Consider the following 27,167-nt stretch of genomic DNA (forward strand, 5'->3'; position numbering starts at 1 on the left):
GTTACTGTACCTAATGTGTGTTATGTCTAACCAGGATAGAGCCTTTCTATTGTCATTTGATCATTCTTGGATTCTATTTTACACAGTTTAGTATGATCTACACAAATGCATACTCATGACTCATGAAGAAGTTAGTCTTTTCCAAACGATATAAACTCAGTTGGAGGCAGAGATACTAAATCTGCCTGTGTGCTCAGAACAGTTCAGCTGGGACATTGGCAAACTCAACATATACTGTACATTGTGACTTGATATAGGGGCTGAATGGTTGTTCAATACCAGAAGGACCTTTAGCAACCAGAATATGAGAGCAGAGTTATTTAAAGATAGCACGTGTTTACATTCAAGGCTATAGGCTACTTGAGCCTATTGGGCTACCGGTTGGAAAAGGAAATGCCCAACTTTCCTAAAAGAGCAATGTGTCACTCATTGCGTTAATTGTGCTTCATGAATAAGATAGTTCTGGTCCTCAATTCTGATTGGCTGAATCACGTTTGAAGTCGCATAACAGTCTGATTTCAATATTAATGCACCAACCAAAAATTTCAATTCATACCGGTAGTTAGGCTATTTGTCTTTTAGCAACCACTTTGTTTAGCTACTGTTCAAGAATGATATTGCTTGGTGGAAGAATAACATTTAACTATTTTGTATTATTGTTATGATTAGTATTATTACTGTTATTATTATTTCTAGGCTACTATTAGGCGTATCGCTGTAATTGTGATTTTAATGGCTTACACCTAAAATATCTTTTCATCAGACCCTGCCTTGCCTCACCTCAGTTCATACCCCAGTCTTCTCCTCTCTCCGTGCGTAATGAAGGAGGCGTTGCTAGAATGAAAGAGATTTGCGCCCCGCGGTCTGACATCTCATTCAGAAGAACAGCGGCTCATCGCCATGTCAAACCGACGGCGTTCCACCAGTTGAGGTGATATAGGTGATATAGATCAGGCTTTGCGCATTTATGTCTCAGTTTACTAAATGCAGTTTGAAGCCGCTCGTTTTAGAATGCGTCCAGTTGTGCGTCCTCCTGCCCGCCTTGATGTGTGGTCTGATGCTGTTCAGTCTTCTCTGTGTCTGTGTCTGATAGTTTTCCTCCAACGTGTAGCTTCTACTGTGTCTGAAGGCGGTGTTTACAGTGGTGAGTGCCTTTATTACCCAGAGCAATAACTGAAATTGCTTCTCTTTTTTTCCATGTCTTGGAACAGATCACGATTGCATTGCGTTTGAGTGTGTTCTCAGTTTTAAATGCATTGTCTACTATTGAGCGTGCATAATGTGATTTTTTTTTTTTTTTTTTAAGCAGACTATATGCATGTCGCCCATACTTATATAGACAATGAGATTGTTATATGCCCCATTTGTGTTTTAATATATTTATCATGGACTCTATTAACCACGTAATGAACAGCACAACTCAATAGGTCAGTCAGTAGGCATAGTGTATAGGATATAGACTACTGCCAGCATGCTAATATGACATATTTATCATCAGGGGGAAATGAGCAGAGTTTCCTGAGGAGCAGCCTGGAGCATGTAGAGAGTTATGAGATTACCTATCCCATATGGCTGCATCCTGACAGACACAGGAGGTCCGCCAACAAAGAGGTGAGAGCGCTCTCTCTCTCTCTCTCTCTCTCTCTCTCTCTCTCTCTCTCTCTCTCCCTCCACTTGGATAGTAAAGCAATATGACAAAAAACACATTTCAGTCTTGATTTAACAGTTGCTGCCAGATGAACAGTCTATATTGTCTTCTCTTTCCTTAAGCGTCCCTCAGAGACAGAGGTTGTGATCACAGCAGAGGGCCAGGAGCTGAGGCTACGCCTGGAGAGGAACGAGTGAGTGACCTACAGTAGAATAAAGTAGAGTTCAGCACAGTGCAGTAGGCTATTTCATACAAAGTTTTGGGGTTGTGATATATTAGGCAATTTTCCAGCAACAAGTACCAAAGTGAGACAAAAATCAAACGGTTGCCTGTATCAAAGTGTTCCCATGTGATTAAAGCAACAATGCTGAGGCAACTCTTTGGGCATAATTATCAACATTGCTCTGTGTATTACTGCCTTTAGCCCTCCACAAGAGGTCTAAGCCCATTTGTTTGACCAGATGTTGGCTGTCACACAGTTACACAGAGTAGGTCAGCGTCCCTGAAGGGAGGAAAGGAGGGAGATGGACGACAGAGGGGTGACACCCGATCTGCCTGCCTTGGGCAAACAGGAAGTTAGGTTGTGCCTCTGCACTCAACTTCCTGCAATCTGATGGGGCAGATCCTGTCTGGTGACAATGGCATGGTGATAGGAAGGGAGAAGGAGCATCCAGCCTGTATAATGGATAGTGTGATAGCTGAGTGGAGGGATTGGAGCTGTGATGTGAGATGTAAGTGGAAACAATGGAGGTTTGGATTTATCACCCTGAGGTTTGAGACAGTGCACAAGTGGGATGGGAACCTTTTATGAGTCTTGGAAATGAAGCCCATTTTGAGGGAAGTAGCACTGCCACCAAATGTATGTTCCCTCTGTCATTCATTCACTCACAGGCACATACATTAACAGACCATGACTCCGCTGTGTCTGACTGACCGTTCCCCGAGGGACTTACCCCCCACTCTCCCTCCACAGCAGGTGGTCACACTGTTAGATTACCTTCTGGACGAGTGATTATCATCAGTCACACGCATTTGTCACATGTGTTTGTGTATGTGTGTTTGAGAGAGAGAAAGAGAGAGATAGACAGAGTAAAAGACAGAGTTTATGGGGTATGAGGTAGATTTGACAGAGATTTTGAAGTGTTTTTAGATTCTTCAAAATGAGATAAAAGAGGTGCTGTTCGACTGTGGCTGCTAGAAGAAAGAGGAACCTCAATAGATTAAAAAGTGAATTTTGAAATCGCTTTAGTGCAAGTGTTCAACTGTTTTCCTGGAACAGAAAGGGTGTAACATTTCTTCACTGATTGCAATCACTTGTGTCACAGTTAGAGCTTATGGGAATGTATTTGTGTTCTAATGACAGCACATTTGCCTAGATAGGTGCAATGTTGCAATTGAATAAAAGAGTCATTTAGGAAGCATTCAATATGTTTGACAAAATAAATAAACAAGATAAAATAATAATTTTAATAATGAAGCACAAACAATAAAATGATCATTTTTAAAGTAAAACCCTGAATAACATTTTCATTTACTAATAACTTCCAGGGAGTTTTCTATTAAAGCTGTACGAAACACATATCCATCCCATAGCCTTAGTATTGATCCATCAATGCAACATTAATGCAGTGTATCTGAGAGCTAGGGCATATTGATATGGAAATATCATGTAAATACTGTATACTGTTCAGTGTGATTTAGCATTTTATTCAGAGAAGCTTCAAAGAAACCTTGATAAGAGCATGCACTCATGGTTTTATTTATCAGGATATATTAGTCAAAATAATGCCACAGTTCAGCAGTATTGGAAGAAAGAGCTTGTTGTTTCTCCTTTGATGAACCATTATTTAGTCTGCATCTTACTCCCAACCCCCCACTTCACCTCGCCACTCGCGTGTGTTTCCCCTCTCTCCAAGCCTACACAGCTGACCCCATACTGGGCCGCTGTGTTTTGATTTGTCCCCTCCCCGGCTCTGTGTCCATAGGTCAGGGTGAGGAAGAGAGCAGTTTATGATAATGAGTGGAGATCAGTGTCTAAGTCTGGAGAGAAGCCAGAGAAAATGCCATCAGCAGCCTGGTCCTGTGCCTGGGACTGTTCCTCCATGTCCTCATTGCCCCCGTCACAGGCAGTGGATAAGTGAATCTATTGCGCTGTGAGGGGAGAAAGCAAATTGGGCGTGAGATGGTCTTCATCTCGGCTTGTCTTTCTCTTTATGCCCTCCGGTGTTCTCCGTCTCATTTTTTTCACTCTCTCCCTCTTAATTTCAGTCCATCTCCTCTGCTCTTCACTGTGAGTCACTTAATCAAACTATGGCGAAAGACACAGTTGTGAATCTTTGTGGGCATCAGTACTCCTAGTGGCTGGAGTCCAGACTCAATCCATTTATGTCCTCTCTCCTCATACTCATCTATGTACATGTGTGAGTGAATGTATTTCTTTGCGTCAGTGTGTGTGTGTGTGTGTGTGTGTGTCTCTCTGTCTATCTGTCTGTATGTCTGCATGAGCTTTTATCTTAATGAAAGGCAGTGGCGCACCCAGAGAGCGGTGATTTGGTTAAGAGCCAGGCAGAACTGTGCGCTGACTCAGAGAGCAGAGGAAGAGACAGAGGGAGGGATGTAGAAACAGCACGAGAGAGAGAGAGAGAGAGAGAGGAGGAAAGTGAATGATGGGCCAGAGGAGAAGGGTTGAGGTGAGAAAAGTCATGGAGAGAGGGAAGGAGAGACAGTTGGGGTCAGTGTGTGTTTGTGTTATGTGTGTCTGGTTCAGATGGTGGATGGTTCTGTGTTCTTCTGTTCAGTGCCCTGCCTGCACACCCTAAAGTGCACAAATCCTAAATCCAGCACTCCCTTGGGAACTGTTCACATCATTGTTCTGGTGTGCATCTCTCCCCTCTCCTCTCCTCTCCTCTCCTCTCCTCTCCTCATATGTTTTCCACTGTCCGGTATTAAAAATGAGTACCTCATTCTCTCTCATTTCTCTCTCCCTCTCACCTCATCTATAATTCCCCTGGGGCTCTAGTGCAAACATACATCTCCCACACGTTCTCTGCAGTCGGGGCAGGAGAGTGCGGCCACACGCAGACAGATGACACACACACACACACACACACTCTTCTACACACACAGCAAACCCAAAAGAACACAAACAAACCTAAAGGCACGGTCCCGCGTTCAAGCAGGCCATGATGGATAGCAGGTCTAGGGAGCAGAGAGCGAGGGAGATGTATTTGCTTGCCCCCGTTTCCCTTTGGTCTATGTTTAGTCTTGTGCTACGATGCTGTCTGCTTGGATGTCTTTATCTAGGCCTCTGTGTTAGACTGTCTGTTAGGGAAACACACTCACACGCAGGCCTTCACACAAAAGTACATGGAACGTTGGCCTCCCTGTGCAATAAAGACCTCTTCATCATCCGTTGCTGAGTGGTGTTCTGACTTGCGTCACCCTTCTCCCTCCACCACCCCTCCTTCCTCCCTTGCCGGTGATGTCATCCGATACCATGAGAGAATGCGACCCACTGACCCTGATGCATTAGCCCCCCCCCCCAATCCACTTCTCTTCTCTCCCCCCTTCCCTATCTCCCCAGTACATTAGCATTAGTCCTACACCCCCACCCCCCGCCATCCCAGCCCCACCCCCTTTCCTCCTGCGGAGACTGAACCAAGCCTTTGTCTCAGCCTCACTGCCATACAATCCTGATTCAGCCTCCTCAATCACAGCATCTGTCCGGACCCTGGACCACATCCAAACTCCTGAGAATCCTCCCTACATCACATGGAGATTTTTTGCTGTCTTGATTTGCGAGCCCTCTCAGCACTTACCAGAAGACAAAAGAGAATATAGGTTAAGGGGTTTGGGGTATTGCATGGGTTACAGTGCAGGCATAAGACTTGCCATTGAAATCCCACCTAGAGTTAGGCCTCCTATTGCTTGACCAACTGAAATTGAATTAAAGATTTTTTGCAAGTCATGGATGGGAAATTAGCATTCTGTCATGTTTTGTTTATGTCTAAACTCAGGCTTTGCTCCACTTTTATCGACCGTCATTATTAGATTAGATTGGAGATTAGACTTTATTGCATTGTAACAAGTACAACTAAATTCCATTTAGCAGCAGTCTGTTAAAGCAGCTATTATAAATATGCAATAAATAAGCAATAAACGTGTATAATAAAAAACAACAAGATTTTAATGTAGGGCCACCTTGTAAATTCATACCAAAACCCAACTTGTCCTTCATGGTTCAGTCTCATATTTAGCCGAATTGTCCTACATTCAGAACTCTTAGGAGGTCTTGGTGGTGTAGTTTTGTTAATGGCATGTTGTGTCTATGTGTCACATAGTGGCAGGTTATATAGCCATCAATCTACAAGGGTACATGCTTCATTATCCCTGAGGACTGGTAACTCTGCACACTTCAGGTCAGCACCGCAGCTGCTGACTGGCATGTGAGAATGAGTGAGAGAAGGGGGAGAGAGAAAGAGTCGTTATGTCTTTCTTCATGTAAGAAGTGATTGCCCTTCCCATGGAACGACTGTGGGACTGCAGCACTGTAAAGCTCAGTCAATCATCAGCCATTCTGCCACTTTATTCTGCCTGTCAGGGGGACTGAGGGAGAGAAAGAGGAGGGATACAAGGATGTTAAAGACGGAGAGGGAGTGATGGGAAAATGTGGGGAGTTAGGAAAGAGAGAAAACTAAACTCGCATCGCAGCACAGTAGGGGTTACCCAGTTTAGTGAGACGCCAGCCAGATGCACTGCCACTTAGTGATCATTTATAAGTCGTCTGTTACACTTCTTGAGGCTGTATGTGTGTATGTGTATGTGTGTGCGAACATGTATGCATGTCCGTCTTGGAGGAGGGTTACGTCTCCCCCCATCAACCCCTGAGTGGTAATCTGTTGAGGGATGAAGCAACCGTTTTCTGTCTGTGACTTGCTTTGTGACTGATTGCATCAACAGGCTGCCATTGTCTCAAAAGGCTAGACTCCTTCAGGGCATCTGATGGGGGGGATTCCCCATCTTCCCTTCATTTATCTTCATCGTCGTAATTTTAATTTCACTAGATCTTTTTTTAGATCTTCTTTTCCTAAGAAGTTTGAGAAGAGAATACGAGTAACTTTAAGATGTGTTGCCCTGAAGTAACACCACCACCTGACTGAGATGTATCAATAATAAATGAACAGATATAATGAATACTGAACAGGGACTGATAGATGGGTTTGTTTGAGACTTCCACTGTTCAGCATCAATAGACAGGCTTCTGTACGGTTTGTTTCCCCCTGTTGCACTGTGCTACAGCTACAATCTATTTGATGGATCTTGTGGGAGGAAGGATGAGAGGAGAGTCAGAGAGGGAGATAAGGAGAGAGAGAGAGAGAGAGAGAAATACCAGCTGTGAGGCAGGCATAGTTTATGAATGAAAACAGGAAGAATGGATTGAGACAGACTTGGAAGAGGAAAGACAGGAAAACAAGCATCTGTAGAAGATGTAAATATTAGGCCAGTAGGTTGACATATAACTGTTTGACAGAAAGAGCCTGAGTCCAAGGACACACACACACACACACACAGGGAGAGTAAGAGGGACAGGGATGTTATGTCTTACCAATGTATTGTTAATTGTTCTCTCCATATGTGCATGTTCGCCAGAGCTATAAGTCTTCTCTGTGCTGCACATATCTCTTAGTTTACTAATGGAGAAATTCCAGGGATAGAGGAAAAGAAAATCTCCCCCATGGTCATAGGAGTATTCTGTAAATAATAGCCCTGTCAAACATACACAGAATCCCGGACACACCAATAAACTCCAACTCGCACGATAAGGATGTGACCATCCACTACCTCGGCTGCACTGTCCATGAGGTTAAAACGGGGTCATCTAGTTGAATTTGGCAATATGGAGTCTTGAGGCGTAATAACACTGTTCTGCATTATGTCCTGTTTTTCTTCTCATCTCTGAGAAGATCTTTGTCTCAATCTTTGAAGCACTCTCATTTTGTACAGTGGCTCTGTCAGAATGAATGTTTTATGAGCTGTGGGCTGCTGGAGAGAGTCTCTCTTTTCTATTTGTAGCCTCTATATATCTTCCACCATTACTCCACCATCCTGTTACTGGTCCAATAGATTTAATGTCGTAACACCACATATATTCTCTTGCAAATTGTCATTGAGTTTGTACCGTCTTTCATTCCCGTAGGCAGCTATTGGCCCCTGGATATCAGGAGATATGGTACACTCCCAGTGGGGCCCGCCGGTCCTCCTCTCCTGCCAACACTGTGAGTCTATGGGACAAGGGGATTTGTAAATGATCCACAAATGGAGAAAACCATTGATTTGTTTGATCAAATCCAATAGCATGAGGATAGCAGACGGTAAATGAAACCAAGCACATACAATGCTATGATTCCTGCTTACATTATAAAGTGCACATGGTCAGCTACAGAACAGCACCCCTGGGTGGCAGCTGGTAGGGATTCAGTGTCTTCCTCAAGGGATCCTCTGGTTGAAGGGAAGTCTCTTGTTTTTTGTCTTCCAGGGACACTGTTTCTACCATGGGGAGGTTCTGGATGTGGAAGGATCCAGCGTTGCTCTCAGCACATGCTCAGGACTCAGGTAAGAAAGAGTCCATCAGATGTTGTCACAGCCCACCGGGGTCTGTGATCAAAGCATGGTTGAATAGATCAGGTGATGGTTAAGGGTTCTGTATAGTATGTAGGGCAGTCTAGTATGTTAGTAGGTCAGTGGCTCCAGTGGTGGTTCATTGAGTACAGCACAGCGTGGCGATCCAGTGTTTTCTCCTGGTGAGGTTCCAGTGCAGCTGATATTTCCTGCTAGAGAGACTCAGAGAGGACATAGACAGCAGAGGAACAGGCAAGCACTGAAATCGTAGCTGTGTGTGTGTGTGTGTGTGTTCATTGCTCCACATCTGGAGGATGAGTGAATGAATACATCCTCCTACTAATGCACATTCTCTGGAGAAATGCACACACAGCACAGAGTGTGTGCGCATTACACACACACACACGCGCGCGCTCATAACCTCAGGGGATTTCATCAGGGAGAGGCACAATACTGGAGACATGTGGGCGTGCGACCTCTCCAGATGCTTTCTACAGCTGCTTGACTGTGTGTGTGTGTGTGTGTATGTGTCCGTGCTTATGAATGCATTTGTGAGGAAGACAGAGAATTGTGTATTGCTCTGACTCCGCCAGCTGATCATTTATAAACACCAGTAAACCGCCTGAGACGCGTGTCCCGCTGCTCCACCCATCCATAACGCCGCCACATCCAGATTTATGTACTCACTGTTGAGCTCGTCCTGTAATGTAGATGTCCAGATTCGACATGCAGCCATATGGTTTTTCACATGTTTCAGTTTGACAATGTAATCAATCTTTGGTGGTGGGAAATGATATTCGATCTGACATTTTGTTATATTTGATTTGAAAGGACGGTGATCTTTTGACAATGATATATGCAATGGAAACAGTGTTTTCCACAGAATACCACAATGTGTATATAGGAAATAAATGAAGTCAAGACTTTGAGCAGCAGCGATTTCCTCTAGCTCCATGTCTCGGTGTGTTTCCGTGGAACCACTAGGAGTGCCTTTGTTTCCCCAGGGGACTGATATCTCTGAACACCAGCGTCAGCTACCTGATAGAGCCGCTTCCCGTTTCCACGGATACACAGCAGCACGCTGTGTTCAGAGCCGAGAGCCTCCATCTACCCGGGGGTAGCTGCCTGCATCACCATGGTAACGAGGAGCGTGAGGAGGGGCTTAATAACTTCATCCACGGAATGATGACGCCGCAGAGCGTGAGGGTGAGTTCAGACAGAAGGATGAACAGAGGGTTTGTCTGTACACCCTCAACTTGAAATCCTTTCCTAGTTTTTCACAAAGCATGACAGTATTTTCACCACCTATTCAGATCCATATGAAACTATTATTTTCTCTGCTTACAGGAACGAAGGGACCTGAGCCAGAATATGAAATATGTAGAGTTGCTACTGGTGGCAGATCATGCTGAGGTGAGGTGATACATATTCTTATTATAACAATGACGTGGGGAGTAGATGATGTGGTCAGTGGTTAGGGTGAATCATGACATCACTCTCTGTATCTGCTCATATCCTAACAATATTTTTACCTGTAAATGGATTTGGAGTGGACGTGACTTCAACAGAGTGGGTGTGACTTCCGACAAAATTCTATGATTAAGAAAGAAACAAGAAAGACACTTTGAACTGCTTTGAACTGCATTTTTTTCTACCTTCTACAATTCATAGTAATTAAAGTAAACCAGAAAAGGGCCATATCACACCCATCAGTCTATTTAGGGCTAATGTGATGGGCCTGTTTTTCTTTTAAAGTCCCCTTTGAGGTTTTGAGAGGATGTAGGAGACAAATTTGTTTGTGTGTGTAACTGCTTGCATGTATGTATATGTCATTTTCAGTTTCTGAAGCATGGTCGTGATCTCGAAAAGACAAAGATGAAGTTACTGGAAGCAGCCAACTTTGTTGACAAGGTAACGCAAAGTGTGAAAACCACAAACAGACACTTAACGTCTATCACTCCTATATTTACCTTTGTGTCACCTTATGACTCAGTGTCTGTCTGTTGCTGTTCCTGTGCCTGTCCCTTCGTGTGTCCCTATCCCAGTACTACAAGGCGTTGAGTATCCGTGTGGCGGTGATTGGTCTGGAAGTGTGGTCGGACCAGGACATGATCAGCGTTTCTGACAACCCATACAGCACCCTAGGAGCATTCCTGGCCTGGAGACGCAAACAGCTGCGCAAGCTGCCCAACGACAACGCTCAGCTCATCACGTCAGTGTCTCCCTCTCCTTTCATCTCCCACTAGGATCCCCATTTATCATTCTTTGATCCCCCTCCACCCCATCCCTAATTCTAGCGCCCGTTATCTCGTTCTGAGCCCCTCCCTCACCCTTTGTCCGGTGGAGTAGATCTCTCGAACGATTTTAACTTCAGTGAGTGAGACGATACCAATACCAATCGCATTCCAGTGGGCCGTTGTCCAGCTGGAACTAACCAGCAGTGGCGTTTGTGTCTCCAGGGGGAAGTCGTTCCAGGGCACCACCATTGGTTTGGCACCTCTCAGGGCCATGTGCTCCGAGTACCAGTCTGGGGGAGTGAACACGGTGAGAGAATATCTGTACAAACACTAATCCACTATATGTGCTGTAGATCTGCCATGAAAGTGCGCTACATTTTCTAACCTATGTTTTCTTTTACAAATAAGGAAACATGGGTGAAAGTTTGAATGTTTCTTAAGTTAGTATAATCGAATGCCAGCATGTATCCAGTGATGACAGAGTGTCTCCAAAGTGTGTTGAGAAATATGTAGGTGACATAATATATATATTGATCCTCTGTTCCCTGTCCATCTTTAAGTCATGTTTAAATCCTGACCCCTGACCCCTGTCTTGAACAGGACCACTCAGAGTCTGCTGTGGGTGTGGCTGCCACCATGGCGCATGAGATGGGCCACAACTTCGGTATGAGTCACGACAGTGCAGGCTGCTGCCAGGCGAGAGCCGACGACGGGGGCTGCATCATGGCCGCTGCTACTGGGTGGGATTCACAAATTAACAACATAGACTTAAAAAAAAAATGGACAGTTATCAAACCAATAATGAGCAGGAGAAAAACAGGGGATGTACAAGATTAAATTGGATTTCATGAAGTGCTGTGTGAACCAAATCTTACCTGTTTGTGCTTTTTTCCCCCTGGCCCAGGCACCCGTTTCCACGTGTGTTTAATGCCTGTAACCTGCGGGAGCTGAAGCGCTACCTGAGTTCTGGAGGGGGGAAGTGTCTCTTTAACTTGCCCAATACCAGAGCCATGTATGGGGGACAGCGCTGTGGCAATGGGTACCTGGAGGACGGAGAGGAATGTGACTGTGGAGATGAAGAGGTAAGGGGGGGTGTGTGTGTGTGTGTGTGTGTGTTAAGCATCCTGTTACAATACAAATTTGCCATGTATGCCTTTACCAGTCCTCATGACTCATTGTTTTGTGCAGGAGTGTACCAGTCCCTGCTGCAATGCCAACAATTGCACCCTGAAAGCCGGAGCTGAGTGCGCCCATGGGGTCTGCTGTCATAACTGCAAGGTACTAACATTAAAATCTGTTCAGTCACTTTTTTTTTCCATCTGGCAGCAACCTGTATAAATACACTGTGTGAAGTGGGACATTCATTATGAGAAAGACAGAAGTTGGGCATACTCTTCTGCCCTGCTCATAGACGCCCAGAAAAAATATCTTGGATTGTTGGTGCATCTAAACTAAACATCATATCTGGGGCTTTTCACTATATATGGAGTGTCAACAACAAGCACACTTATATAATAATAAATGTAAAACTTAAATAATAATACATAAAAATCTACTTAGTGACATGTTAATGGCTGGGATTAGCATTAGGAAAAAGCTTACAGGCATGGATAAATTATATTCATTCATTTCCATTTCACAATCTATTGTATTTGCAAAATAAGTTAGAATCTGACACTAGTGCACAGTGTTTTCTGACATTGAAACATGAAGTGTTTTGTTCTGACTACAACTGCCAACATGGAGTGTGGATTTCCACCCTGCTTTCACAATCACAATTCGCTTCTTGTTTTGAACATGACAGTTACAACAGGTCATGGCTTGTTTTCTTTTTTCTTTTTTTTTCCTTTTTTTTTTAAATCATCTTTTAATTGAAAGCAAGGTAGCAAGGTTTTTAAAGAATACAATAATAGCAACGCTCATCCCGTCCCCCCATCCCACCAAATCCCTGATAGTGCATCCCAATATGGAAGGAAGAAGAAGAGGGAGTTAGTCCCTGAATTAAGTTTCTAGAAAAATAAATGGTTGTGTGTTGGACTGTGTGTCATCGCATATGTTGTCATTCAACACTTAACAATCATGGATTATTAGGGAGGGATTTTAGTTTGTTGAGACAAGACATTGCTGGGCTCCAGGTGGAGTAGAAGTGGTCTTTGGACCCCCTGAGTGTATGTATTTATTTTTGTATGTATTTAAGTTTTTAGTGGAGCATAAGATCACTCATCCAGAGTGAGGTGTTTGGTGGTTTGGGGGATTTCCAGTGCAACAAGATCCTCCTATGGGCAAGTAGAGTAGTCAAGGCTATAATGTCTTCATGCTTATTAATAATCTGTTGGTCAGTCGGTGCAATGCCAAAGATTGTTGAATAGGCATCAGGTTGTAGATGTAGGTCTAGTGCCCCTGAGAGGGTCTTAAAGACCACTATCACTGACCAATAATCAGACAGGGAAGGGCATGACCAAAACATATGTGTCAGGGTCGCTATGCGATATGACATCTGCTAAAATTCTCATCTACGTTGGACTAAATTCTGGCTCGCCTAGACTTGAGAGGTGGGTGCGATGCAAGATGTTGAATTGAATTACACCTAGTTAAGCACAGGATGGGCTCCCATTAACGCTCATCAGGGCCTCATTCCAAGATTCATCAGGTGTCACGTCCCCTAGTTCCTCCTCCCATTTCACTTTCATTTTATTGAGGGAAGCATCTCCGAGGGATGATATACTAAAGTAGATTCTTGAGATGAGGCCTTTTAAATTGGAGGGAATTTTGAGGATGTCATCTATAGCAGATGGTTGTGTTGCATTGGGGAAGTTTGGATCAAGATTTCGTATGAAATGTCGGGCCTGAAGGTATCGAAAATTATTTGATGATTTTTTGAGAAATATAATTAAAGTTAGAGAAGATACCATCAGTATAGAGATCTTTAAATTTAGAGAGACCAAGCCTTTTCCGTAAGGTGAAGGTACTGTCTATTCTAGCAGGGACAACAAGATGATTGGTGCAGATAGGGGCCAGATTAGAGAAATCTCTTAATCCGAAGTGCTGTCGAAATTTGGACCAAATTCGTAAAGTATTAATGACAACAGGGTTACAGGTGTAGTGTGAGCTAGATAGAGGGAGATTTACATTTCGCACCAACTTAGCTTTGGTGTTTGGACCCCGTATATTATTTTCTGTATATTGGCGGCCCAGTGATAATGAAGCAAATTTGGTAGACCCAGTCTGCCCTGGGACCGCAGCCTCCAGATGAATGATGATATAGACTTATCAATGGACTGGAAAAAGGACTTTGGGAGACAGATTGGGAGACATTGAAAAAGGCAGAGGAATCTGGGTAGGATGTTCATCTTTTTTTTTTAACAATATGTTTATTGAAATTTCACAATTGAAAACATAGACAACACATCACATACATCCTCACTCATACACATACGCGTCAAAAATAAATAAATGAATAAAAACAAATAAATAGTGAAATATATATATATAATAATAATAATAATAATATGAATCATAACAATAACAGAGAAAGAAAGAAAGAAATATTAAGAAATATAAAAAAATAAAAATAAAAAAAAATAAAAAAGAAGGCAGTCTTCTGTCACACTTTTCCTTTTCCCTCCCTCATTCAGGCCATATTTGCAATTTTTAAAAAGTCCATAATTGGATTCCAAATATTAGCGAAGTCCTTTTGTTTCCCTCTAGCGATGTATGTCAATCTCTCCAATCCAAGACAGCTTGACAGTTCTTTCATCCACATTTTTAGTGATGGAGGGTCTACATTCCTCCAGTATAATGCAATCACTCTCCTTGCTTGAAGAAGTCCAAAGTCTAATAGTTTTGTCTGTTTCGATGTCCTAACAAAATCATCAGGGTAAATCCCGAGCACACAGAGTTTGGCACGAAAAGGTACGTTTTTCCCAAGGATGTTCATCTTAATACAGTTGATCTTTCCTGTCAATGACAAATTAATGGACCTCCACCTCTGAAAACCAGATTTTAATTGATTGAGGCTTGTTGTTTTCTTTGTTCAAATGAGAGAGGCAGTATATCTCTGCTCTTCGATTGATTCCTCTCCCATCACAAGGAAAGGTTTCCCATGGGCCCTTATCTGCAATAAATTTACTGTCTTGGTTGAATAAAAAAAACCCAACAACCTCGGATTATCATCTAGGAATACCTTTTTCCTTAACTATGGTTAGAGTCAGACAGATGCAAAAAGGAACTCTCTTTGTTTTGCTGGGCATCTATGAGCATGGTGCTGAAGTGGACCCTGAATTTTTGTTCTTCTTTTCCTTGTGTGATCATCTGTTTCCCTACTTCTCTCGAATCTTAGCTCTACACTTCTGTCTTTCTTCCCGTCTCTTCCTATTCTCCAGATGTCAGTTTCTCCTGGTGTTTGCTAAACTGCCCGTCTCCTCTCCATCTCTCCCTGTCAAGCTAAAAAGCCCAGGTGTGCTGTGCCGCTCTCCCTCGGGGCCGTGTGATCTACCAGAGTACTGCGACGGGAAGGCAGAGTCTTGTCCTGCTAACTTCTACTTGGTGGACGGTACATCCTGTGCAGCAGGGCAGGCCTACTGCTACACCGGCATGTGTCTCACCCTGGAGCAGCAGTGTCAGTCACTCTGGGGACGAGGTGAGTAAGCTGGTTGTACATTTTGGTATGATGCTGATTCTCCCAGTCCATAGGTTTTGTTCCAAAATAAGATAGCCACCATTATGTAAAAATATGACATATCATATATTATCATATATATATATAGATATATATATTTACAAATTGAAAGATTTGATTCATGGGGTGCCCCAGTGGCTCACCGGGTAGAGCGCGTACCATAAAGCTTAGTCCTTCCCGCAGCGACCTGGGTTCGAATCTGGCCCGTGGTCATTTGCTGCATGTTGCTATCAATAAAAGCATAAAAAATACCTAAAATAAATCTTTAAAAAAAAAGAAAGATTCGATTCAAAACAAATCAAGTCAAATCAAAATCTAATTTGGTTCCTAAAGATTTCTTTCTTAATGCTCTTCAAAAATCGTATCTGGATATACCCAAAATTTAGATCATCAAATAAATTCCACATATTATCTTTGAAGCAATTAAACATCCTGTTTATGTAGAACTAAAAAAGCTGGATAGATCTAGGGATGAATCCTAAATGTGTGTACCTTGGTCTCATCCTCACTGTCATCCAATAGCCTGTGAGCCATCCAGTTTACTGTAACACCGATCCAGCACTGGGTCAGAGGATTAGGGATTGTTATTGGACGGAGTCCATATTCCGTGCTATTTGTCTGTTCACACTGTGAGAGAGCTTCCCTGGAGAGGCTTTGTAGTACCATAGGAACCATACAGAACAGTATGGGATGCCATCTGGCCTCCATCAGGTGGTCGCATAACACTCTGTGGGTATGTGTGCATTTGTGTGTGTGTGTGTGCGTGTGTGTGTGTGCAAGCATGTGTATATGCGTGCACGTGTGCAGCCGTGCTTATGTGTTTCTGTGCATTTTCTGTCCTCCGGCCACAGATGGCCATCCTGCCCCTGACCTGTGTTTTAAACGAGTAAACGAAGCTGGGGACTCCTTTGGGAATTGTGGCAAAGACCTGCTTGGGAAGTACAGGGGCTGCAAGGACAGGTGAAGAGCAAAACACTCAGCAACACCCACAGCACACTCTGGCTCACTCCTCCTTCAGTTCAAAACTTAATTTGGCAGCTTTTTATGTAAACCTTGATCGAGCTCAGCAGACCGATTACACCTCTTGTATTGTTCCAACCAGGGACGCTAAATGTGGGAAGATCCAGTGTTCGAGTTCAGCCTCCAAGCCCATAGAGACCAATGCTGTTCCCATAGACACCACAGTTCGCCTGGGCAACAGGAAGATTCTGTGCAGGGGGACACATGTCTACCGGCCCGGCCAGGGGGACGAGGGACAGGGCGACACTCTGGACCCCGGCCTGGTCATGACTGGCACAAAGTGTGGTGATGACTCGGTGAGAATCAGGCAGCGATCTGGCTGAATGCACTTTATTTTTTTGGTTATGATAGAAGACCCCACATTTAGTCTGTTTTGGAGATCTGAGAAGCTCTAGCATGAGACAGACAGCCTCATACTGCTGTTGTTTTCGTTTTTTTCATATTTCAACTTCAAAACCCACTGGATAAACTAAAAAAAATGCATGATGGTTCAAGCTGAAAACAAGGCTGTCTTAGTTCCTGAAAAATTGCCATTTTGGAGATGCAACGATAAGCCTATGATGATGACTTGCTTTCTCTCTAACCCCTCCCTCTTCCGTTCTCTCTCTCTGACTCACTCTCTTTGTCTCTCTCTCTCTCTTACTCACACACCACCTTCTTTCAACAGATCTGCTTTGGAGGAGAGTGCCGCAACGCATCTTTTCTCAGAGCAGACGAGTGCAATGCCAAATGCCACGGGCGTGGGGTAGGTTTCCAGGTGTCGAGGGAAGGATGGGTCTGCTGGGAAGAGGGATTTCTTAGGAGTCTTGGGGAAGGTTTGGCTGTCAGCCCACTAACATTATGAAAAGCTGGCAGCCATGGACTCTGTCTTGTTATACTGACCTTGAAGTATCTCTGCAGTCCTAAAACCTCCCTCAGTCTGATACCTGTAGATGAGTCATTAAGGCAGAGTGAATACAAATATGAAAATAAGTGAATATAAACATATATTTTGTAACGGTAATGTCTTATATGATAAATATATATGATAAATGGCAAACTCCTGTCCTCTCCTCTCACCAGCTGTGCAACAACAACCATAACTGCCACTGTGACTCAGGCTGGGCCCCCCCACTGTGTGACCAGAAGGGGAGAGGAGGGAGTGTGGACAGTGGCCCCGTCATCGGCCACAGTGAGACACTTTATCAGCTTGTTAATCAGCTAATATGCTATGTACAGCTATAATGTTTTATATCTTAAAAGTGTTTAATGATTCTTTGAAAAGACCGTATTATCTTTTTTATATTTTCCCACAGGCAGTCTCCTTCCCACCTTGTTGCTCCTCCCCCTCGTCCTTTTCGTGGTTTTGGCTGCTGTGGGACTGTGGTGCTGCTACAGGCATAAGTTCGGCCCGCTGAAAACCTCTGCTCCGCCTCCAGTGCCAAAGTATGTCGCTTCTCAACAGCCTATATATACTAATAATCTGTGGGTTGGTTAACATCTGTACGCAGCTGATGTTTTTCTGCATTCCAGGTGTCCATTTTGTATGGGTGTATAAATGATGGGTCTATACTTGTGTGTTTTAACCTTCAGTTCTGCAGGCCCAGCTGAAGCCAAGCCTTTCCATGCTGATGGCCATGCCACTGGTCATGCCAACCCAACATTCCTGCTGAAGAGACAGGACTCAGACCGCCTGGTAAGGAAGCACACTGATACACTACTTAGAACACAACATTGTGACTTATAATTTTTCTTTTTTGAAGTCACTGAACCTTGTTATGGCTGTGTTCATCCACAGGGCAAGTCCAGTCCTCGGTCCAGACACGCCATTGTGCGTCCGACAGTGAAGCCGCCTCCTATACCCGCCTACGCTGCAGAGCAGAGAGAAATACCGGCTCAGGCCCAGATGCAGCCGCAGGCCTCTGTTCAGACCCAAGGTTCTCCTCAGAGTTACACTCCACCCCATTCCCGTCCTCCGCCTACACCCTCTCATATGACCCAGCAGAGAGGAACCCAAGCCCAGGCTCCTCCGCTGCCTTCGGTGCCACCACCTTTACCCTCCCTGGACTCCAAACCCCACCCATCGCCTTCAACACCGCCCAAACCCCGACCGGACCCCCCTAACAGACCTCCACCACCTTGTCCTGTCAACAGGCCGTCACTGGTAAGTTAAAATCTGGTATAAAAAATAGGAACATATTTTTAACCTGTATCAAACTTAGCATAGATTGGCTCAGTCCCAGGGCTGTTAGCGATTCTGTTTCAGTGCACTGAATGTGAAATGTCTAAAACCATTGCAGGTTTCCACTGACGCCCTCCAGAGAGAAAAGGCTGCTCTGGCTCCATCTGCTGGACAGAAAAAGCCAAACAGGTAACTCATCTGTTGGGCCGGATGTTGTTATTTAAACGGTTTATCTAATGTCAATCTACACAAACTCTTTGTTAACTTCGTATTGATTTGTTTTAGATCCTAAACCAAGAGCTCAGGGAGAAGTTGTGGACCACCACTTACATCACATAATGGTCTGTCTCCAACTGTCTTTTTGAATATTAACCACTGGCTAAAAGAGGGAACATTGCACTGTGGGACACGATGAGCAGTTGACATCCTGGATCTGTAGAATTGCAGTCTATGTAATTACAGGCACTGATGTGTGTGGTGGTAGAGTTAAGGCAAGTCACAGACTATGTTACACTTTCACTGGAGCTAATCCAATGAATATGTTTTTAGTCTAAGATTTAGGCTTAACCAGTGTTTTGTAAATTAGCCCGATGTGTCTGCTTTACCCACTTGAAACAGACATCCTCTATACTTGTGAATTGAAGAACTTTATTGTTGACGACTTGTTGAGTTGTTAGATGTGTGTCGGCAGTGTTGAAACACTGTTCCAGGAGTATTTATTCACAAAGCAAAGGAAAATGAGTGTTTACAGTGTAGCCCAGTCATTCTCAACCTTTTTCATATCAAGGACCCTTAATGTAATCCACATTAGGGCCACAGACCCCCAATTGATGAGATTTTGTCTCTTGAACCCAAATCTGAGAATATTTTTATTGTTAAATATTATTTTGTCCAGAATTCCATGGCAATATTTATTGTAGATAGAGAGATAACAGTGAAACAGTCATTCTTACATTCTCTAATTGTGTTATCTTCTTGTAAATGAAATAATGTTGAAGTTTAACAATTCATCAGTTTGCTGGGGACCCCTTGGAAACCCCTCAAGGACCCCTGGTGGTCCCCAGACCCCATGTTGAGAACCACTGGTGTAGCCTATGTACTAAACATGGTGTTTCTACAAGAGCATGAGCTGTAAGGGGATATCTTATATTAAGAAAACATGCCTGTAAGGTGCTTATGCTTTTATATGTGAGTAAATGAGTAAAAGATTTGAACTGGGCTCATAAGAACCCACTGATAGTCCTACATGCATGCTGTAAGTATATGCATAAGCTTATGATGAGGGATACATGTCTAATATGTAGCAATAACTGTTTTGGAATTTTTTTTTCTTTATTTCATGTTTTATATTGTGTGTGAAATTGCACTTTTAACAGCTGTGCTGAATATTTTGAGGGTGATCATCCGGACCTAGATTGTATTACTTCTGTTCTGACACTGACAATCAGTGAGGTAGTTGTCCTCGTCCTGGGCAACATTCCAGATAATTGTGTTTTATGAACATAAATGAGCCTTGGTTTATTTTACATCCAGCTGTTAAATGTCCTTAAAATGGCAATATGATTTTCATTTACAGTCAAACATTGCATTGCATAAGTAAGTGAATTCAGTTAGCGTGTTTGTCCAAAGATGTTACTGAAACTGTTCAGTGGGAGTTTCCCTCTTGACCAAAATGCCATGCAGAGCTTTGGAATATGTTCTTCTATCTGAGAAGACAATGTTACTCTGACAGTAGGCTTCCTTAACAGTGACTTGAGCAACTTTTGGCATTTTCAAGGTACTGTTAAAAATCGTGGTCCATTTGCAATTTGACTGCTTGGGGACCCACCCGGTTTCATGTGACATATGGAAATATATCAGTTACCATGTTTTACCTTCTTATCAGACCTATGCAAACTCAGATGCAGTATGAAACACTGTGCCTTCAACTGGAATTCAAATAAACAGATGAAAAGAAACTACATTTTAGTTGGTTTGTGCTTGTGCAATACACACCATCTTGTTCAAACCAGGATTTAAAAACAAATTTTCTGCATCAGTTGCGGAATATAGTGCACTTATAACACCAAATTTAGCATGTTAAATAGTATGTTTACTCACTGAAGACACTGAAAACACTTTTAAACTGTTACATACAACTTCAATAATCAAAATATTACCCAAAACCAAACCATAAAAACGGCGACAAATTTGCTGAACAAATAAAAAAAATGCAGCCCTTACCCAATATGCTCTCAACTTACATTCCACTAAGCTAAAAAAAAAAAAAAAAAAACATTTACAAGTATCCATACATTGAAATGACATCACTCAATATTCCTCATTAGCAACGCCATAATATTTGTTGTGTTGGATCTGTATAGCAATAAGTAGCATTGTATTGACACCATTAGACCAGGGGTTTTTGTTCAGGCTTTCCACAGCAAAAATCTCTCATAATAATGTCTGGTCTAATCCATGGGGACAACATGGCTGACATACATGTTTGTTTTAGTAACATCAACAGTCTTAGACAAAAGTCCTCACATTGTGCCTATCCAGCCCTCGCTGGCGGCTCCAGGACTGGTTCTTATTATATCTCACTCTCCCATGCCCAGGATAGCAGCAGGCAGATGTATCAGAGGAAGAGATGCCATGAAGACTAATGTACAGCCTGTCTAGCACCAGCTGCTGTTGTAGAACTTATTGTCTAGTCAGTTTTATTTCCCTGATCTAGTTTTTTTTCCTGTCACAAACAGCCATCCACCTCACCCACAGACTAAGAACTACCTCAGTGAAATCCTCAAAGCCCCCCTCCAGTGACCTCACCAGCACTTTGAAGTTTTTTGCAAACTACTTATTTATGTACATGGAAAAATGAAAGTTACAACTGATTTTGGCCAACTGAAAATGGCACATGTACATTGTGACCTGATTCCCCTGCTGCAAACCTAATTTTTGTAACACTTTATTTGGATAGTCTAATGTTGATACTCAACTAATAATGCATCACTTGCCTATTTGATGCATCTCCACAGACTATGTAACCCTAAACCTGACCTTAGTTAGACTAACCCTAGCCCCAACTCTAACCCTGACCCCATTTTTAAACCTAAACCCAGTCCTAACATTGCCCCTGAACATAAATAAAAGTCCCCAAGTCAACATTAGGCATGATGTCTCTGGGTCAACAAAGTATGAAATCCGTGCTTGCTAGCTAGCCAAGTCAGCAGACCTTTCAGTTGCACATTATAGTCATTTGATAGGAAGTTGAGTATCAACACTGGACTGTCCAAATAAAGTGTGACCCTCATTTTGACTGTGTTGTGACTGTAGGAAATAATCATACATCACTTTTGGAAGGGGACAATTTGTCATAAGCCAGAACTTTGAAGGGGTCAGGGGAGAGGCTCCTGCGGGAGTCTTCTAATGTGAAGGTGCTGGGGAAGCCACAGCACTGTGGCCTTTTGAACATTTGTTCAGCTACAATGCAGCTTAACTTCACTCCTCTGAAGAGCTGGCACCCTGTGCATTACCCTGCAACCCTTTGCTTTAAACGATTGATTGCGGGTCGATAGAAAAGTAGTTAAATGAGGCCCCCTCTTAGTACTGTTGGAGATGCTGAAAGGTGCCTGCCCTTTAGCTCTCTATATCCTTTACTGAGATGAAAGGCTTAGATTTATTCTAATCAAAAGACCTATAAATATCAAGTCCAGACCCCCTGAACCAACCTTCCCTCAACACAAAAACAAGCACACACACACATCCTGCTTGGTTCTCTGTGGACTGAAGAGAGGGGTGAGCCTCCAAAGCACCAAAGGGAGGGCAGGGTAACGGTTACTCAGAGGGAGACGGGGCATTGGCAGGGAAAGGTTTAGCATGTAGCCTAATTGCAGCCAGCCTCTCCTGCTGAGCATAATTAGTGTTAACTAGCATGTCACTTCCTGTGGAGTGTCATTCATTAGAGATGATGATTGGCTGAGGGATAAAACACAGGGGTGACACCCCCGCCTCCCCTCACGGCAGGAGGGGGCACAGCGAGGAGAGCAGTGAAGAGAGGAGCTCACCTGCTGAAAGCACCCCTGCCTTGAATAATGACCTAATTAAGCCTGAGTTGTTTTTCTCACTTGTGATGTTGAAGATCTCATTACTTTTCTCATCCATTTGCTCTCTATTTTTCTGTACACTCTGCTCACATTTTCCTTTCAGCCGATCTTTATCCTGAACTCACATTGTTAGGTGTCATTTTAGCATGCCTGATCTATTATCACAGTGCAACGATGTACCATTCTTTGTTTCAACACAGCACCGATACAAGTGCTTTTCTTGATATTGACCATGCTATTTTAGAGTAAAAGATGTAGTAAAAAAACACTATGAACAAATGTGTCTAGCTCTGTAATGCATTTGAGAGAAAAACAAGATTTCAGTGTCCTCAAGTAAAATGTAATCATTTGAGAAGAAAGACAAGTGCGCTCCTCAGAGTTTTTGGCTGGCTGCTCTGCCTCAAGCAAATAGAAAACTAGAACAATACCTTCAAAGGAGTAAAAGGCAACACTCTTTTTTTTTTTTAAATCTTACTGTCTGCAGTCTTCACCAATAGTCTACCAAATATGAGCACTTAAGGCACTGAGACTGGCTGATTGACTGAACTGACTGACTGAACTGTAATGTTTAACTGTTAGTCCTCCACATGACGCCAGAGGGTTGAAGAATGTTGTGAAAATAGTGAACAATAGAAGTATACGATATATATGACTATGGGCTAGGGGCTGTCACTAGCCTAGGGACTGGTGGTGGGTTATATGGTTAAGTGTTCCTCTGATTGAGGTACTTGCCTCTGGCAGCGAAAGGTCACCATAAATGATTAATGAGAGGAAAAATGTCATCTGGGAGGGGGAGGGAGAGAAGAGAGGTGTTGGGTGGACTATGGTTTAACTCTTCTATCCTAAATGTTCCTCCGCTCTCTTTTCATTGCACTTTTCACCAGTCCTTTTTATACAAACCTTCCTATACACTAAACCCCAAAAGGTCACTACAATTTTGAATATAGATCTTTGATCTATAGACTGAAAATGAGCAGTGTTTAGGACTCAGTGTTCAGCACAGTTGGGTTGCTGTTACAGCAGACAGTCAAAATCGATCACAGATCAGCTGGGGTATCATTTCCTCTCATCTTGTTTACTCCATGATAACAGCGAGGTTTTGACCTATCATGTTTATTCAGATCAATGATGAGAGAATCCCTTATGAGTCTCCCACAGCGGTGAGTCCACTCAAATGAGGCCGTCTGAGTTCAGAGGAAAGCCCTTTACCTCTAATTAGAGCCCATGGCAATTTTAATGTGTGCCCTTATGATAATGTATTTAATGGCCCAGAGCCAACAGGAGTCCATCCGGTGATGTTTGATTCATGTCATTAGGACTGTGTGTGTTTGTGTGTGTGTGTGTGTGTGTGTGTGTGTATCTTTGTGCCTGTGCATGTATATGATTTAATTGAACTAATTACATGTACATAGGAACATAAACTGGTTGGACTAAACACAGATGCAAACAAACTACGGTATACTCTTCTTGTGCTTCTATACTCTTCTTCTCATCTATACACTTTTGGACACCACAAAAGATAATTTTACCTCACATCAGCTCCATTTTTAGGATAGTCTTTATTGTAAACATTGTTTGTTGAAGTACATGATGAATACAAAACAATCTCCCTCACAGAAAGAGGAGAGGGAACACAGACTTTTTCACTGTCACATCAAAAACTTCCCATCAAAGATTTCCACTTCCACATATCACTTTATAATTATGTACAAATGATGATTTGGTGAAAAACACTTACACTTAAGATGTTGACAACATGTAGCCCCAATTAAGCTGTCACACAAATTTGTGGTGGTCATGAGGTTTTCTTGCAGCACCCCAATCTCAAAGTTTTGAATTGTTTGGTAATCGATCAATTTCTTCAATAAATCTGTAAGAAATGTTACAGTGTTCATTCACAATATGGCATAATGAGAATAAATCTATATATATTAAATTTACATTGCCATCCACCTTACTGGAAGCTTTTATTTACAGCTGACAGTGAATAAAATGTAGCTCTTCAAACGCCTCATGAAACGATAAAATCAAAGACAATTTTGCAGTCTATATCAAATGCACATAAGGTACTGCTCTATTTTTATTCCACACACCGATTGCACTTCTTACCTTTGAATAATATCATAAACACAGTTGACAGAATACCAATGATTATGTTCTTATGTTGTGATTCTACATTGCAGCTCTCAGCAGTCCAGTAAATTGAGGTCAGGCGATGCAGCTGCTGCTGCTGCTGTCTGCGGATTGTATTGAAGACAAATATGTTTAAGATCGATTAGAATGCGGCCCTTGTTTGTTAGGCTACTTCTTCTCTTCCTTGCTCTGGTGCTCCCAAGGCACAGGATCATTTTCATCTGTGAGCGATCCAGTCTCTCTCTCGTGCCAGAACTGCTCCACGTCAGGCAAGACGATCCCATCTTTGAGGCTCACCCCGTCTGCTTCTCTCCCTCCTCCTCCACCTTGCTCTGGTTGGGGCTGGGGCTGGGGCTGGGGCTGAGCCTCTCTACTGGGACCCTGACTGGGGCTCGAGCAAAGGCCCCGGTCCCCTCTCAGCTGGCCTGAGGTCTCCGGTCTGGGGCACGGCGACTGTAGAGCAGTGGGGTTATGGGGTCCAGGCTTCGGCTTGGGTGGAGGTTGTTTGCGCAGGGTCAGCCGCCTCCACAGCCCCCGGTAGCCCTCTCTGAACTCCTCGGAGAGGGAGAGAACTATGAGCGGGTTCACCAGCGAGAGGGAGAAGGTGAGCAGCTGAGCAGAGAGTGACAGGAGAAGGGGAGGAGAAGAGACGAAAGGCTGGGCTCCCTCGCTCTCTTTCTCCGCCAAATGACGCTCCCACACCCACACCACCCACTGTGGGAGCCAGAGGATGGCCATGGCTACGGTCAGGCTGAACAGCATCAAGGTGAGTTTTCTGGATCTGATCTGGGTGCGCAGGTTCTGGGTCTTACTGGAGCGCCGCTGGCACCGGCCGTACGCCTTCCAGAAATACAGCAGCGCAAAACTCAGGGGCGCACAGAAGACCCCCAGGGGGTACGCCTTGACGTACACAGTCATGAAGTCCCGGGCCTCTGGAGGAACCAGCAGCACGCACACCAGCCCACGGCTCTCGCTCTGCAGCGTAGTGAACAGCCAGTGAGGGACGGTGACAGAGCAGGCAGACAGCCAGGTGAAGAACAGCACCACCAGGATGGAGCCCAGACGGATGCTCACCTGCTTGGTGGGGTTGGACACGTAGCGGTAGCAGGCTTTGGCCATGACCGCCACTGTGAAGCTCTTGGCTGCCATGCAGGAGTGGAGGAACCAGTCCGCCGTCTTGCACACCGCCCAGCCCAGAGTCCAGCTGGCCTTGGAGTAGGCGGCCGCCCGGAAAGGCACAGTGAACGCCAGCACCAGGCCGTCAGCGAACATCAGGTTAAAGATGAGGGAGTTGATGAGAGACAGTTTGCCCTTGTGAGCATTGGAGACTAAGATGCCCATTGCAGTGAGATTACAAGCCAGGCCCAACATACAGATGACTCCCAGAATGGCCGGCACCAGGACCTTCAGCTCCCCGGGGTCCAGGTGCTGGTAAGACCCGCGCTCGTTGAATGACCACCTGTCTATGGAGCTGTTCACCACAGTCGCATTGTTCCCACTTAACTTATCCATCTTATCCAATAAGATGGTGGACTGATGCAAAAAGACCGTCAAAGGTAGCCAGGAGATGTGAAGAGATAAAAGTGATTAAAAAATATGAAGGTAGAAAGATTTCCAGAAATGCAAGTGTGCCAAAGAAAGGTATAAAAACCAAAATATATCTAGAAATATTATCACTCTCAATCTAAACCTCTTATAATAATCGCATCAGAGAACGGATCGATTGACAATCAATGATCACAGAGGAGCTCCTGTCTGTCTCCGGGTTTATCCTGAGACACAAGGATGCGGGAGTTTGTGCGCTTGGTTATAAAGATGCTGTTTGATTGACAGCTGCTGTCCCCAGCTGACAGACTGTATGTCGTCGACAGCCTCACGGGGCCAATTAGAAAAACTCTGGAATAATTTGCACCGCATGACACATTAATGTATAGGATTTCTAATTTGAGTAAACGTTTGTTCAATGGATGACTGGCTATTGCAATACGGCTCTCACATCATTATATAGTATTTACAGATGCAATAAAAGAGTTGTAAATAGGAGTGTTGATGATGTAGGATTTTAGGTGCAAAATCAATGTCATTATAGCCATGATAGATTGGAACAATTTATTACACACACAACATGAGGCGAGGTGGGAAATTCAGCAGCCACCCGCAGTCCAGATATATTTTTGGCTGTAGTTTGCTACAGTTTTGCTGTAGCCCATCAGCTATTTTGGCAGGAAAGCAACTTTCATTTTGAAGTTCTTTTTCTGGTCTAAAAATAGAAAAAATGATGGGTGAAATTGTGAGCTTGCACACTTTGAAATAAACCACCCACTGTGGCCAGTGGATGAAAAATCGAGTTTCCTGTCTTCTTTACAAGTCGGAGCCAAGAGACTGGCAATTTGTACACGTTTAACTCGTCTGTTCCACTTTTCATCCACATGAGAGCGCCCTTGCACCACAAGCAGCACATTTGAATTCACAGCACAGTCTCTTTTGAAAACACAATTATAAATTGACATTTAATATTTGTGTTAGCAGTGTAACAGAAGAGGTCCAACAATGCAGGATTTGAACTTGCACATCTTTATTCTTTTTT

At 43.6% G+C, this 27,167-nt stretch overlaps 2 protein-coding genes across 2 annotated transcripts; one reads left to right on the top strand and one right to left on the bottom strand.

Annotated features, from left to right (window-relative positions):
* Window positions 1–1,011: 1,011 nt before the first annotated feature.
* On the top strand, window positions 1,012–20,243 carry adam19b (ADAM metallopeptidase domain 19b). The gene is made up of 24 exons (XM_071517694.1): window positions 1,012–1,144; window positions 1,499–1,611; window positions 1,771–1,841; window positions 7,845–7,923; window positions 8,184–8,260; window positions 9,271–9,472; window positions 9,614–9,679; window positions 10,106–10,177; window positions 10,312–10,478; window positions 10,726–10,810; window positions 11,104–11,243; window positions 11,408–11,585; window positions 11,692–11,781; window positions 14,947–15,142; window positions 16,033–16,141; window positions 16,284–16,497; window positions 16,869–16,946; window positions 17,264–17,372; window positions 17,497–17,626; window positions 17,774–17,876; window positions 17,979–18,086; window positions 18,261–18,344; window positions 18,481–18,551; window positions 18,648–20,243. Exons 1-24 carry the CDS (start codon window positions 1,012–1,014, stop codon window positions 18,652–18,654), a joined length of 2,682 nt encoding a protein of 893 aa, XP_071373795.1. The 3' UTR covers window positions 18,655–20,243.
* A 4,505-nt stretch (window positions 20,244–24,748) lies between these two features.
* On the bottom strand, window positions 24,749–26,092 carry gpr151 (G protein-coupled receptor 151). Its single transcript, XM_071517725.1, has one exon. The coding sequence runs from the start codon at window positions 26,090–26,092 to the stop codon at window positions 24,749–24,751; it is 1,344 nt and encodes a 447-aa protein (XP_071373826.1).
* Window positions 26,093–27,167: the final 1,075 nt, after the last annotated feature.

The sequence above is a fragment of the Centroberyx affinis genome, unplaced genomic scaffold (genome assembly GCF_046629955.1).
Source record: "Centroberyx affinis isolate AG114_WGS23_722 - 3 ecotype Tasmania unplaced genomic scaffold, CSIRO-AGI_Caff_v1 ptg000514l_1, whole genome shotgun sequence".
Taxonomy (NCBI): domain Eukaryota; kingdom Metazoa; phylum Chordata; class Actinopteri; order Beryciformes; family Berycidae; genus Centroberyx; species Centroberyx affinis.

What these genes read in the sequence shown, in the direction of transcription:
- adam19b (XM_071517694.1), top strand. Translation starts at nt 1,012, where the DNA reads ATGCGTCCAGTTGTGCGTCCTCCTGCCCGCCTTGATGTGTGGTCTGAT. An exon ending in CTACGCCTGGAGAGGAACGA is followed by an intron (nt 1,842 to 7,844) that starts GTGAGTGACCTA and finishes TCATTCCCGTAG; the next exon opens with GCAGCTATTGGCCCCTGGAT. An exon ending in GCTCCGCCTCCAGTGCCAAA is followed by an intron (nt 17,627 to 17,773) that starts GTATGTCGCTTC and finishes TTTAACCTTCAG; the next exon opens with TTCTGCAGGCCCAGCTGAAG.
- gpr151 (XM_071517725.1), bottom strand. Translation starts at nt 26,092, where the DNA reads ATGGATAAGTTAAGTGGGAACAATGCGACTGTGGTGAACAGCTCCATA.